At 63.6% G+C, this 14359-nt stretch overlaps 1 protein-coding gene across 9 annotated transcripts in view; it reads left to right on the plus strand.

Moving 5' to 3' along the window:
* Positions 1-230: 230 nt before the first annotated feature.
* Positions 231-14359, plus strand: part of PAX5 (paired box 5) — a gene marked incomplete at both ends in the record, with an annotated part of 127537 nt that continues 113408 nt past the window's right edge. For 7 of the 9 annotated variants that reach the window (XM_084279027.1, XM_084279028.1, XM_084279029.1 and 4 more), the window contains 3 exons: positions 231-473; positions 8236-8401; positions 12737-12934. In XM_084279027.1, the coding sequence (XP_084135153.1) occupies positions 428-473; positions 8236-8401; positions 12737-12934 (410 nt within the window). Of the gene's footprint in view, positions 474-3595; positions 3639-8235; positions 8402-12736; positions 12935-14359 lie in introns of those variants that run through there. The other 2 variants (XM_084279031.1, XM_084279035.1) reach the window with 2 other exon arrangements.

Consider the following 14359-nt stretch of genomic DNA (forward strand, 5'->3'; position numbering starts at 1 on the left):
CTTGGGTTTTGGCTGCGTCTGGGGACATCTTGTGATGTTTCAGAGAACAGGACATGATCTCACATGGAGAGGAGCTCTTTAGTTTCTTAATCATTTCACGGTTCCTTCAGAGGCTTTTTTCCACCTAAAACGTTTAGTTTCAGCTCAGTGATCAGCTGCAAAAGCTCGGCGGGGAGCGGAAGAGTTGAATTATTCCAACCTGCGAGAGCCCCTCGAGAAAAAAAAAAAAAAACAAAAAGGAAAAGGAAAAAGAAAATAAAGAAGAAAAAAAAAGAAGAAAAGGGAAAAGGAAAACAAAATAAAAGATAAGAAGAGAAAAAGATAAGGAAAAGGAAAATATTTGTAAAAAAGAAGAACGAAGAGCACGGAGACAACAACAGAACGTGGAAACTTTTCCCTCTGTCCGTCCAAGTCCTGAAAAGCCGGGATGGAGCTGGAGAAAACCTACGCGACCCCCCGGGCCGGCCGCACAGGTGGGACTCGGGCTGGGTCCGCGGGGAGCGCTCCGCGCCCGGTCACGCGTGGGCCGCGGGGCCGGGCGGGGCGGGCGGGGGACCCGTCCCCGAGGGGCTTTCGGGGCGGCGCGGGGACCGCAGAGACACCCCCGGCCCCGCGTCCGGCCGAGGGGCCCCGCCGGCGGCCGGCGGGAGGCCGCGTCCAGCGCCGTCCGTGCGGCGGCCCCCGCGGGGCCGGTGTCGGGCGCGGAGGCGGCCTGGCGGCGCGGTGGCGGAACGCGATCCCGAGGCGATCGATGCGGCCTTTTATTAGTTAAATCGCCTGAATAATCGTTTAATCGATAAAGCATTTCACGGCGGCGCGCCGCACGCCCCCGCGGCCGGGGCGGGGTGGGGGGGGGGAGCCGGTGTCGGCGGGCGCGGCAGCACCGGCAGCTCTGCCCCGCGCCCAGGGGCCTCCGGCGCCGCGGGGCCCAGGGCACGGCGGGGCCCCGCATCCCGGCGGGCTGTGGGGGCGCGGGGGGAGGGGGGACACACACTTCAGCGCGGGGCGGGAAGGCCAAGGGCTGGAGACTGGGGGTACGGCAGTGCCCTGCGCCCGCGCTTCCCCTCCGCACCGGCCCCGCCGTTCGCCGCGCCCCGGGCACGGGGTCTGCGCTCGGCAGCGACCTGGGGGGGAGGAGACGGGGGGGGGGGGGTGGGTGGGCTGCGGGCGGGGGGTTAACTTTAGGCCCGACGGCCCCTGCTTGGCCGCGGTGCTGAGCGGGAGGCGGCCCAGACCCGCTCCCCACAGCCCCGGGCGGCAGCTCGGCCGCGCTCGGGAGTTTCTCGCTCAACGAAAACTCGCCCCGCGCTCACCCGCCCCCCACCCGCGCCGCTGCCGGGGAGCGACCCTGCCCGGGCCCGGCGGGGCGGGGGCACCCCCCCGGGGGGCGGCGGGCAGAGCTCCCGCTGCGACCCCGTGTCCGCGGCGGCGGGGCCGGGGCCGGGGCAGGGCTCCGCTCTGCTCTCACGCTGATCCGCGCACCGCCCGAGGGGCCCATCCCGGCCGCTTCTCCCGGCCGGAGCCCCGGGTGGCCACGAGCAGCCCCCGCGTCGGAGCGGCCGCAGACGGGATGCCGTCGGCCCGGCGCGGGGCGGCCCCTGCCCGCCAGCGCCATTCCCGCCGGACCCCCCCTCCCCACCACAGCCCGGTACCCTCCCCCCTGAACCCCGCGGGCTGCCGGAAGCACCGGCGCCCGAGCACTGCCCGGCCACGCGGGGCAGGCAGCCGTCGGGGGACACACGGCCCGGGGATGCGCCGCGCTAAACGCGTCGGGGGGGCACCGAAGGCTGCGGGACGCCCCCCCTCGAACCCCCCCTCAACCCCCCACCCGGGAGACCCGCGGCCACAGGACGCGCCGGCCGCACGTCGGGGGAGGGGGGGGGTGGGTATAACGGGTGATGGGGATATCCGGCGACCACGGGACTCTCTGTCCACCCGTCGGGGGGGGGTCCCACGGCCCGTGGACATGGGGTGGTTGCGCCCCCCGCGCCTCCCTCCGGTAACACCCCCCCCTGCCCCCCGCCCCCGGCCGTACACCCCGCTACACACACCCGCTCTCACCCCCCCCCAACCCCACCTCGCCCCGCCCGCCGCGGCCCCGCCCCTCGCCCCCCATTGGCCCCCCGTCCCGCCAATAGGCAGCGTGGCAGCACGGCGACCAATGCCGGGCTCCGGCAAGTTAACTTTTGCCATTGGCCGTGGCGGGTGAGTGACGGCCGGGCCCCGCCCACCGCCGGCCGCCGCTGTCCAGCCGGGAGGTGCTGAAGCGCCGCCCGCCGCGCCTCCTCCGCGGGCGCGCAGGGGGACGCGCGGTTGGGCCGCGGGGCGCTCCGCGCCACGCGGCCCAACCGCGCGTCCCCCTGCGCGCCGCCCGCGGTCACCGGGGGAAACCCCCCCCCCGCCCCGCCCCGCCCCGCGCCCCCCTCCGTGCTCCCGCCCCCCGGCCCCCGCCCCCCTCCGCCCGCCACAACCCCCGCCGCCCGCCGCGGGCCGGCAGCGCGCCGGGCGCACCGCCCGAGCCAGGCAGGCGCCGCGCCGCCCCGGCAGCCGACGGCGGGCGAGGGCGGCGGTTGTTGGCGAGGGGAGGGGTGGGGGGGGGGGGTGGGTGTTGGGGTGGGGAGTCGGCGGCGGGAGGGGAAGGTGTGGGGGGGGGGGCGGGGGCGGGAGGGGGTGGGGAGGGAAGGGTGGTGGGGGGGGAGGCGGCTGCGGCCCGGCGGGCGGCGGGGGGGGGGGCGATGGGAGCGCCGCGCCGGCGCCCCGGGTCGGACGGCGGCCGCTGACGGGGCGGCCCCGGTCCCGCGGGGCCCAGCGGCGAGGCGAGGCGAGCCCGGCCCCCCCGCCCCGCTCCCCGCCCTCTCGCACACCTTCCCCCGCCGCTCCCCTCGCCCACCGCCGAGCGGCCCCGCCCGGCTCCGCGAGTTGCTGCGAGCGGCGCGGCGGGTGGGCGGCACAGGCGGAGCGCGCCGCCGCCGCCGCCCCGGGACCGAGCCCCGCGGACGGGGCGCCCGCCCCGCCGCCGCCCGCCTCGAAGCCGCCGAGCAGCCGCCGGCGCCGACAGCACAAAGAGCCGTCGGGGAAGGCAGCGCCGGGCTCCCGCCCGCCGGCCCGCGACGCCCGCAGCCTTCCCCCGGCCGCCGCCTCGGAGCCGGGAGGCGAGTGCCGCGGCTCGGCCGAGCGGCCGGAGGCAGAGGCGCAGCCCGGGGCGGCCGCTCCTTGTGTGTGTGTGTGTCCCCCACCCCCGCCCCTCGACGGAGCCCCCGGACCTTGAGAGCGGCGCAGGCAGTCGCCTCGGCCGCCGCTGCCGGATCCCGCGGCCCCGCTCGGGGCGGGACTCTGTTCGGGGCTTTTCGGTTGGCTTTTTTGGTTTGGGGGTTTTGGCTGGATTTTTTTAATTTTGCCTTTTTTTGTTGTTCCGGGTTTTTTCCTCTATTTTGGGTGTTTTTTGGTTTTTTTTTTTGGTGGTTTTTTTTTGGTGTGTGTGTGTGGTCGGTCACCCGCTGTTTATTTTCGGGCTCCCTTCCCCCGGCCCCAAACCCGGGCTCCGCCGGTGAATCGAGACCAGCTCGGCGAGGCCGCCCCGGCCCGGACCGCTCCGATGGAAATACACTGTAAGCACGACCCGTTTGCAGCAATGCATAGTAAGTAGGCTGCTAGTTCAACTTCTCTGACACGGCCGCGACGGGCCCTGCGCGGTCGCGGACGGGGCCGCCGGCTCGGCTCTCTCCCCGCCCGGCGCGGGGCTCCGGGGTGGGGGGGGGGATGTGGGGGGGTCCGGTCAAACGGCGGTCCGGGCTGCCGTCGGCCGTCAATTCCGGGGTTACTTCGCCGCCTTCCTCCGGCCCGGTCGGTCCGTCCGTCCGCAGGCTCCGGGCGCCTTCGGGCAGGGCGGCCTTGCGGCGGGGATGGCTGTGCGGGCGGGCAGACGGCGGCGGGATGCTGCGGGCAGCGCGCGGGTCCGCGGCTCGTTTTCCGGCCGGCAGAGAGCCGAGGTGAAACTGCCTCTCAGGGAACCCGCACACGCGTAACGTGCGCATCGACCTGCGTGTGTGCACGGGCGGTTATGTGTGTTTCCGCGTCTGTAGAGATACACAGTGTGTGTGTGTGTGTGTGTGTGTATAGGTGGGGGTGCGTGTGTTTTTACCCCCCTAATTGCAGCCTCCGCAGCGAGAGCCGCCCGGTGCGCCCGGCGAACGGAAAAGTTTTGCCGTTCGATTTTCTCGCCCTGTTTTTAACGTTTTAGATATTCGTTAATGTTTTAGATATTAGTTAATTTAGAGCGACAAGAAGTCAGGCACGCAGCGAGCGGCGGGGAGCGGGGCCGGGGGGGCGCGGGGGGAAGTGTTTTTTGTCGCTGCTTCCACCGGCCGCAGACGGAGCCGGAGCCCCTGGGCGAGCCCCGCGCCGCGCAGCGCGGCGGAGGCGGGCGGGCGGGCGGCAGCGCCGGTAACAGGTCGTGCGGGCGGGCTGCGGGCATTTGTTGTGCTTGAGAGGTCGGGGAAGACTTATCCATTAGCACACTGTTATGTGAAATGACATCTTCTCTCACGGTGAGTTAAACGCTGCATTACGGCGAGAGATGGCGAGGAAATTTAAGGTAGAACTAATCTCATTTCCCGGCGCACCGCAGCCCTGCAGCGAAAAGAAATTTGTTTTCCAAATAAACCATCGAGCGCCGGGGCTGGGGGTGCCCCGCTCCCCGCCCGCCCGCCGCTCCCGCCCGCTGCCCTCCGGTTCTGCCCGTCCCGCGGTCCCGGGAGGGGTCCCGAGCCGCCGGTAACGCTCCCGCCGCCCCGCTGGAAGCGGCACCACGGCGTTGGGAAAACGCCTTCCTTTCTCCCCCGCCGCTCAACCAAAACGCGGTTTTCAAGGGAGAACTTTGAGGGCAGACGGGACGCGGGCGGGGTGTGTGGGGTTTTTTTTTTGGGGGGGGAGACACGACCGGACACGACGTGGGGGGGTCGCAGCGCGGAGCCCGAGGGGGCCGCAGCGCTCCCGGACCCCCGCAGCCCACGGCTTGTGCGGGAGAAGCCGCGGCGATCCAGCGGCTCCCGCCCGCCATCCGCAGCCCGGGGAAATCGATTACCTTCCGCGGGAATTTCGGGGCACAACGGAAGGGAAAGGAAAAAACAAAACCCGAACCCCAAAACCGCACCAAAAGCCCGGTGGCTTCGCTCTGGCCCCGGCCGCGGCCGGGGAGCCCCGGGGACGTTCGTCGCCGAACGACCTCCGGACCCGCGGCTGTCCCCGGGGGTGGGGAGGCCACTCCGGGCGGAACGCGGCGGTGGAGGACGGGCAGCGGCGGGAGCTGCCGCTGGCCGGGGCCCGGGAGGTGTCCGAGCGGCACCTCGGCCCCTTCTGGCTGCGCCTCGGACCCCGCGGCTTCCCCGTCCCGCCCGGGCAGAGCCAGCGGCCGCCGCCGTCCCGGGCCCCGGGGGTGCCGAGGCGGGCGGGGGTCGGCCCTGACACCACCCCCCTCCCCGCGGGCGGCTCCCCGGGACCGGCCGGATCGTCCTCCGTCCTTCCCAGCTTCCCAGCCCTCAGCCGTCCCGGGGCTCCAGGCAGGGCCCGCTACCTGTCCCCCCCGCCCCGCCCGAAAGCGGCCCCGAGTCTCGTCCCAGCCCCTTGCGGGTGCGGCGGAGCGGGCACAGACCGGGGGCGGGTGTCGGTGTGAAGGGGGGAGCGGGGCAGCGCACCGGACCCGCTCCCACAGCCCGCGGACAGAGCCCTCTGTGCCCCCGCCTCCCGCAGCCCCCCGGCCCGACGGGGCCCCCGCCGCCCGCCCACCGGCCGGCCGGGGAGAAGGACCCCGGGCGGGCAGGGAGCCGGGCTCGGCGGCGGCGCGGCTTCCCGAGGGCGGACGGTTTGGGGAGGGGTCCCCCGGCGCGGCGGGAGGGACGGCGGCGGCCCCAGCCTTTGTTTGTTCCCCCGGCGGCTGCAGGCTCGGATGCTCCGGGCTGCGCCGGCCGCGGGAGCCGGCTCGGGAGGGAGCATCGCGGCTTGGCCTGCGGAAGCGCCTGTGGCAGCCACCCTGCTTTGATTTTTCTTTTCCTTTTCCTTTCTTTTTCATTTCTCTCTTTCTTTTCTCTTTTTTCTTTTCTTTTCTTTTCTTTTCTTTTCTTTTCTTTTCTTTTCTTTTCTTTTCTTTTCTTTTCTTTTCTTTTCTTTTCTTTTCTTTTCTTTTCTTTTCTTTTCTTTTCTTTTCTTTTCTTTTCTTTTCTTTTCTTTTCTTTTCTTGTTTTTCTTTCTTCTCTCCCATTTCTCCCCTCTCCCCGCTTCTCCTTTATTTCTCTATTGCCTTCCTCCTTTCCTTTCCTTTCCTTTCCTTTCCTTTCCTTTCCTTTCCTTTCCTTTCCTTTCCTTTCCTTTCCTTTCCTTTCCTTTCCTTTCCTTTCCTTTCCTTTCCTTTCCTTTCCTTTCCTTTCCTTTCCTTTCCTTTCCTTTCCTTTCCTTTCCTTTCCTTTCCTTTCCTTTCCTTCTCTCCTTCTCCTCTCCTTCTCCTCTCCTCTCCTCTCCTCTCCTCTCCTCTCCTCTCCTCTCCTCTCCTCTCCTCTCCTCTCCTCTCCTCTCCTCTCCTCTCCTCTCCTCTCCTCTCCTCTCCTCTCCTCTCCTCTCCTCTCCTCTCCTCTCCTCTCCTCTCCTCTCCTCTCCTCTCCTCTCCTCTCCTCTCCTCTCCTCTCCTCTCCTCTCCTCTCCTCTCCTCTCCTCTCCTCTCCTCTCCTCTCCTCTCCTCTCCTCTCCTCTCCTCCTTCCCCTCCTCCTTTCTCTCTCGCTTTTCCATCCTCTCCTTCCCTTCTCTTCCCTCCCTTCCCCCTTGCTTCCTCCCCCTTGCTTCCTTTTCCCTTCCCCTTCCTCCTTCTTTCCTCTTTCCCCGTCTTCCCTTCTCCTTCCCCCCGTCCTCCCGCCCCCCCCCCCCGCCCCCCCGCCGCCTCCCCTCCGTCCCTCCCTCTCCCCCGGCCACCGCCAGGCCCCCCTGCCCTTCCCGCTGCCCGCGGCTCCGTGCCGTTCCGGCGCGCACGGCCGCGCTGCCCGCGCTCTCTCCTCCGCGGCGGGGACGCTCCGTGCGCCGCTGCCGAACCCGCTTCGGCCCCGGCCCCATCCAGCCGCTGCGGCCCGGCGCGGGCCGGGGTCTCGGCCGGCCCCCTGCTCAGCCCCCCGCTCCCCCGCGTCCGGCTCCGCGCTGCCCGGCTGCTGCGTGTGCAGCCCCGGCAGCCGGAGGGTGCTGGCAAGTTGGGCAGCAGCGGCCGCCGTGGCAGCACCCGGGGCCCGTAGAAATCGCTCTGCAGAATTTTTACTCCTCGATTTATCTCTGGGTTTAAGCTCGGACACGGAGGCACTTGGCTGGCCGGCTGGTGCAGTGCTGCTCCAGCCCTGGGCGAAGGGAGAGCTGTGGAGAATGGTTTTTGTTCCGGAATTGGCATCCCTGCTGCCCCCGTTAGATGCTCTCAGCGTCCTCCCTCCTCTCTAGTTTGGGTGATTAACAGCGTGAGGGTTAATCGTGTTTCCTCCGCTGGTACGTGGCATCGCTGCACGTTCACGGGTCTCTCACAGCTCCACTGCCGGTCCCACCGGTTCACCTTGCTAAAGGTGAACAGTGCAGCTCTGCCTGGAAAAGAATAAATCCAGGGCTGTTTGGTTTCATTTGTGGGATCAAAGCATCTGCCAAGGTTGCTGTAAATCGTCCTTTTTGGGGCTGTTTGGTTTTGTTTTGTTTTCCTTTCCTGGCCTTGGCTAAGTCAGGGCATTTAGAAAAAACTCAGTTTAATTTCAGGTACCCCCCCTCCTGCACTGAGGCACAGGGGTGTGTAGGGAGTGACCACCCAGCCCGGTTTTCGGTCGGCTTCCCAGGACCAGCCTTTTCTCCGTGGGGCAGAACCAGACCGGCTCGGGGTTGGCAGTGGGGTGACAGCACTGACGGATTCGGGAGGAGGGGGGGCCCTTGTCCAGGCGTCGCTGTGTGGGTTCTGTGGCCATTTCCCAGCACGGGGCCCAATCTGCCTTTGTGCAGGAGGGTGTCCCCCCCACGAGCGGCAGCGCAGGCAGCATGGCCCTGGCCACCCCCCTGCTGCGGGTCCTGTGGCTCTGGGGGAGCAGCAGCTGGGGCGAAGCCGGGGGCGGGGGGTGATGCCCAGTGCTGGGGAGCGCTGGGCTGGGGGTGTCTGCCGTGGGGAAACATCCCGCATCTCTCACACAGCTCTTCCTCCCCTGCCCTTCTTCCCCCTCCCCACTGTGTTTCAGGACATGGAGGCGTGAATCAGCTGGGGGGTGTTTTCGTGAACGGCCGCCCCCTCCCAGATGTCGTTCGCCAAAGGATCGTGGAGCTGGCCCACCAAGGGGTCCGGCCCTGTGACATCTCCCGGCAGCTCCGCGTCAGCCACGGCTGCGTCAGCAAAATACTTGGCAGGTAAAAGGGGGGGACGATGCATCCTTCTGTGTCCATCAAGAGTGTCAGTGCTGGTCCCTTAATTGAAGGCTGCACACGAGTGGAGAGTAGCAGAAGCCTGGGGAAATGAGTCCAGGGTGGAGAGGGGCTTCCCTGCCTCCCACGGGTTGATACGCCCAGTCTGGGGAAACTGGTGCCGCTGTTGGTGTTGCTGGTTTGCCCCTTTCACAGCTCCTTAGAGGTGGTTGGGACCTGAGGTGTGAAGTGACGATGCTCTGTGTGCCCCACACCTCTCCGTTCGGGGTGAGCAGGTCCCTGGGTCACCTTCAGTGGGATGGTGGAGAAGCGACCCGAGTCCAGCACGGTGCTGGTTCTGCATCCTGAAGGCGACTCTGGGCTGTCAGGGATGCAGTCCTGTGTGGTACGACGCACCAGCAGTGCCGTGCTGCCCTGCACAAAGGCTGCTTTCCAATCTCTCCCACCATTTAATGCCACGGTTTTTGCTACACTTGTGCTGGGATACTCAGTTAATTAGAGCACAGACCAGCCTGAGTGGCTGTTAACCATCTCAGGTTTGGCTCTTTCGGTGGTAGCCCTCTATTCAGCCCGGAGCTGCTCAAACCCCTGTGGCAACAGGAAATTAAACTCCAAATTCGTGGTAACTTCCTGATTTTGTTTCAAAATTCACGTGGGTTCAGGTCAGAAATAGCACCCTTGCTTCTTTCTATCTCGTGAACAAATCCTAACATAACTTGTATAAATTGTAGTATTAAAATGCGTTTGGAGACCAGGTTTTTGAGCAAATTATATTAAGGAAGACACTTTTTTTTTAATTCTTTTTTTTTTTTTGGTGAGAATACATTTTTCTTGACAATCTGGAAAAACTTAATTCCTGTTTACTAAACTTCCACAGTTTAGAAAAAACATAACTGAACATAAACAGTTCAGTTCATTGCTCAGGATTTTACTGCTTTTATTTTTACCATCTCTTTCTTTTCCAATTTTTCACCCGTTTGTTGGCCTGGACACAGCCCAGCTGCTGAGACAGGGTTGTGTGGGGTTTTTCCTTGGGGTTGGTAGTTGTTTGCAGCGTCAGGCAGGGAATCTGATCAGCGTTGACGGTCTCTCCACGGCCGCTTGAGCGTGCAGAGCCAGGTGGCTCGGCAGAGTCGTAGGCTGCCGGTTCTCCCTGTGGCCCCTCACACCTCGGCGGGCCCAGGGCATCCCCCGAGCCCGCAGCGTGTGCCTCCAGACACCGTGCAGCCAGCGTGCAGCTTTCTCATCCCAAATCATCCCACCTCCCTCTGTTTCTTCCTTGGAGCTCATTTGTCTGTCCCTATTCCTGGCAGCGTCCCTGCTTTCTCTCTCACCCTTGTTGCAGGGAGATGCACTCCCCAGCACGCTGTGTGCACTTCTCCCTGTGCAGGCTTGAGATGCTGATGCCTTTACTGTTTGAGAGGCAGAAACTTTCCCTGGGCTTCGTGGGAGCCCGACTGCCCGTCCCGGGCTGTGTCACTTGGTTGTCACGTTGCATTGCTGTCGGCACAGGCTCTGCTCACAGCCCGGCCAGCGTGGTTTGGCTGGTGATGCTGCTGCAGCAGCCAGGACACTGATTCCCATCAGGACCAAGGCACAGCTAGGAAATCAGGAATTTATCTGCCTGGCAGGTGGATGCCCGGTGGTTTTGCTCTTGGTGGTTGGAGTAGATGTATTTGCACGGCAGAGCTGAGAGCGGGGCTCCAGAGCTTTGTCATTAAAGTTGTCAACAATAAATTGGAATTTCATAGCTCATTATTTTCATAACTAATAATTACAGTGGGTAAAACGTCACTGTACTTGCAGCTCTGTGCGCGCGAGTTTCTGCGCGTGTGGAAAACGTGAATCCTGGTGGTAAATCCCCACGTTTGGAATTCTATGGTTGGGATTTGTCATCCTTGGGTGAGATGCAGAGGCAGGGAGCTGGTACTGCAGCCCTGGCAGGGGGGTACCGCAGGGGAGCCCACCCTTCCCGGCGCCCGCAGCTCGCTGGGAGCAAAAGGCCTGGGCCTGATGTGCATAAAATGAAGCCGCCGACAGCCATCCCGGCCTTTAAAATGGAGCCGGGAGCCGGGGCCCTCACTGCACGGCTGGCAGGGCCCTGGCTGCACCCGTGTTTTTTGTGGGGGTGAAGCTGAGGGAGGTGTCAGCCGCGAGAGCTGTCCCCATCGCTCTGCAGGCCGCCCGGCAAGGATGGGCCAGGGCCTGATCCTGCATCCTCCCATGCAGGGCACGTCTTGGCGCTGGTGCACGCGTGCCTTTGGAGGCTGGAGCTGGAGAGGGCGGGCGGGCAGCGATGGGAGGGTTTGGGGGTCCAGGTCTGTCTGTCTGGGGAGCACCAGGGGCACCAGGCCTTTGTCCTTCGGTGAGCTCGCCACTGCCGCGGTGTCCTGTGGTGAGGGCCGCTGCCGTCACGGCTTACCTACCGTGGTGGGGCCGCTGTGGGGAACACCGCCTCGGCTGAACCGATGCTCAGCTGGCCATCCCGCCTCGCAGGGTAGTCGGCAGGCACCATGTCACGGCTCAGCGAGGGGCTGTGGGTGACAAACCCTGAGGACTGTTTGTAAAGTCTTGGCTGGGACTGAGAGAGCGGTGACTTCTCGCTCGGCGGCGGTTCATGTTTGGCTGCCTTCTGCACCCCCTTCCTGGGATGGGGTTGCGGGGCCAGGGCTGCTGGTCTTCACAGGTTTGCAGTTCCAGTTCGCTGTCCCTTTGTCCCGTCCTTGGGAGGCGTGGGAGGAGCTGAGTTTCACCCCGCTGCCCTGAAGCTCGGGGCTGGGCTGCGTTGGGTTCACCCATCTCTGAGGCCTGCTCATGGTGCTGAAACGGCTCCTGGAGACTGGCGGGTCTGAGTGCCTGCCTGCACTCGGGATGTCCAGAACCTGCATGGGCACTGTGGTGTCAGTCCCTTGGAGGGGTGTGGGGTCCCAGAGCTCCCCCTGAAAGGTTACGAAGCCTGGCAGAACCTCGATGAATGGCGTGGTGCAGTCAGGCAGACTTCACACAGCCGGCTCTCGCGCTGGGAAGATCGGGATATTAGTTCTTTTTATTCCTCTTCTTCCATGCCAAAGTGGCTGCAGGGAACATTCATTAATAGGCAGCCATACATCCTTACTGCAGGGTCTGCTCCGAGCCCCCGACGCGAAGTGTGGGCGCAGAGCAGTGCGTGGATGCGTGTGAGCTGCTGAGGTTGTGTAGCTGGGGGGTGTCCGGGTGAATGGCCGGGCAGGAGGGACGTGCCAGGTCTGGGCAGTGTTGCCACAAGCAGGCACAGGGTGTGTTTTTTCATCTGGTTGTAAGAAAATCTGCGGGACATGAAGCGGCGTGTGGCGGGGAGAGCACCTCGTGCGCCCTGCTCCCCGACGGGGAGGATTGCATAGAGGAGCACGGTCTCGTTCCTCGTCTCCATCCTGTCCCTCAGCGCGTGAGACACGGCTTCTGCTTGTAGCAACACGTTCCAGGCTTCATCCCTGAAAGGGGGGAGAGCCGTGGGGCTGGGGATGCCCGCTGCGCTCTGTGCAGCACTGCCAGGTAGCGGTTACCCTCATTTGGTTGATAGGTGAAGGAATCTTGTGGATCTCTTGTCGGTTCAGGGATCGGGGGGAGCAGCATCTGCAGAGCTGCTGGTGTGGGTAAAGGTGCTGGTCCCGAGGAACGGCCGCGGGGCTGGGTACAGAAACCAGCCTGCACGTCCTGCGGGCATCCCTCTTCCTGGAAATTGAGGGCTGAAACTACCAAAAGCGTGGTGTTAGAAAGAATACATGTTGAAAAACAGTAACTTTTAAAACAGTAACGTGTGTATTAAAACATAAAATGGGGGAAAAAGATGCGATGGTGTATTTATTCCAGAGGGGCAAATAAAATACGTTACCTGGCCCTCATTTCACTGCCAAATGATAACAAACCCTGGATATTAATGACAGAGAATTTCTGTGGAAACAGTAATTTACTACAGAAGAGTCCTCTGCAAAAAGTGGTCTTTGGTGTGATTTGTTTCTATTATTGCCAGGACCGCTGATTAATAACACACATTTTCAGCTAATTTTGGATCCCAGCGTGCCCTTTAATCTTGCATTGTTTCTTTTGTCTGGCTACTACAGAACAATATATATTGTATCCCGAGGCCCAATTCCAATTACTATAAGTTAATCTATTAGGTGATGGAGCACTACATGGGCAGAAAATGTGTATGTGGAAGTGAAGATGTATCTCAGGATTTGCTGGGGTTTGGTTGCCTTGAGATTGTGTTCTCTGTAAATCTCGGAGCGCGTTCTCTGCCGGCTGGTGATGACTGAAGCTTTGTTTTGGATGTTGTCCCAGGTATTACGAGACCGGGAGCATTAAGCCTGGAGTGATCGGAGGATCAAAACCAAAGGTCGCCACACCCAAAGTCGTCGAAAAGATTGCAGAGTACAAGCGCCAAAATCCCACCATGTTTGCCTGGGAGATCAGGGACAGACTCCTTGCTGAGCGAGTGTGTGACAACGACACCGTGCCCAGCGTCAGTTCCATCAACAGGTAAGGCTCTGTCCGGTCCCGGTGAGGGATGCTCCTGAGAAACGCTGTCCCCAAGTCCTCATTTTTTGGCAGGACTGGGTGTTGTGGGGTCTTTGGCAGAAATGCAGCTCGTGTGTGTCCGGATGGTGTGTTTGGGGCTGGGGAGCTGCTGAGGGCTCACCCCAGTGCACAGAGCATCAGGGAGCGCGAGGATTCCCGGGAGCGGGCAGGTTCTGCCGTTAGCCCGTGCTCCGTTCCTCTCCTCCCCTGTTGCCCGCACCGCGAGTCGCAGCCCTCTCTGGTCACAATCCTGCCTGATGGCTCTGAGCGCGGCTGCCGTTCTGCTTGGTGGGATGGGGGCTCGGGGGGCTCAGTGGGATGTGCCTCACCGGGGCAAGGTGTGGGAATGGGACGGCACTCGTCTAGGGAGAAGCAGGACCCCATGCTGGGACGAGGGGCACAAGGCACGCGTCTAGGGTTGCTGGCCTCAGGCTGCCCGCTCACATTGCTGAGGTTGGGCCGGGGCCATGCTGGGTGCTGCCAGCACAGATACAGCTGAGAGCATCTGGGTGCCCGTGGAGTGCCTCAGCTGCCTGTGCCGTGACACGGGCACACTCAAGTGGCCCCGAATTGCTTTTAGAGCCTCCATTTGCCCCGAATGCATGTGCTTGCCTGCTTCCTCCTGAGTCGAAGGGTGATGCAAGCTGGCCTGGACAAACCCCCAGCATCACTCCACTGCGTCTCCATCCCCGCAGACCAGGCGCAGGGGATGGGTGCTGGGAAGGCTGCGGCGCAGCCCTGTCATTCCCACTCCGTGCCGGGCTTCGGCCTCACCACGCTGGTGCGATGGTTTTCACTTGTGTGACTGCATGCAAATTCTTTGAATGCAGCTAGCTATAAAGTCCCATCTGTGTCCATGGACGTGAAATAAATTGATGCAATATTCTTTTATTGGCTATCCCAGCCTGATTTGCATTCATGGAGTTGCCGCTTGAGTAGCCGGAGCGGCTTCCCCGGCGCTGGCAGAGAGCGGCGTCTCCGCCTCGCTGAGCGGCACGTCCAGCCCTGCCTTGGTGTGTTGGGGGAGTGAAAACGGGTCAGTCCACGCGTGGCCTTGGCAGCTGCCGGGCAGCTCCTGGCTCGCCGCGGCTCCAGGCTGCGGTGCCCCTGCGACACGGCATCTGCCGCTTCCGTAAGGGTTCGGGAAATGACTAAAGGCAGAGCACACCCTGGCTGTCAGGCAGCTCAGGGCGAGCTGGGCTTCCATGGGAGCCAGCGTGATCCCTGCCCTGCCTGTGAGCAGCCCGGTGTCCGTGTGGTAGGGCTCCGGGCAGCCCCCAGAAGCTGACTCTAGCAGAGCAAGCGGCTGAGTGGCTTCTGGACGTGTTCAGAGCCGGTTTCCATCCCCTGCCTCTTGATGTGTCCCTTCTCTCTTTCCACACCGGT

The sequence above is a fragment of the Gallinula chloropus genome, assembly GCF_964237585.1.
Source record: "Gallinula chloropus genome assembly, chromosome: Z".
Classification (NCBI taxonomy): domain Eukaryota; kingdom Metazoa; phylum Chordata; class Aves; order Gruiformes; family Rallidae; genus Gallinula; species Gallinula chloropus.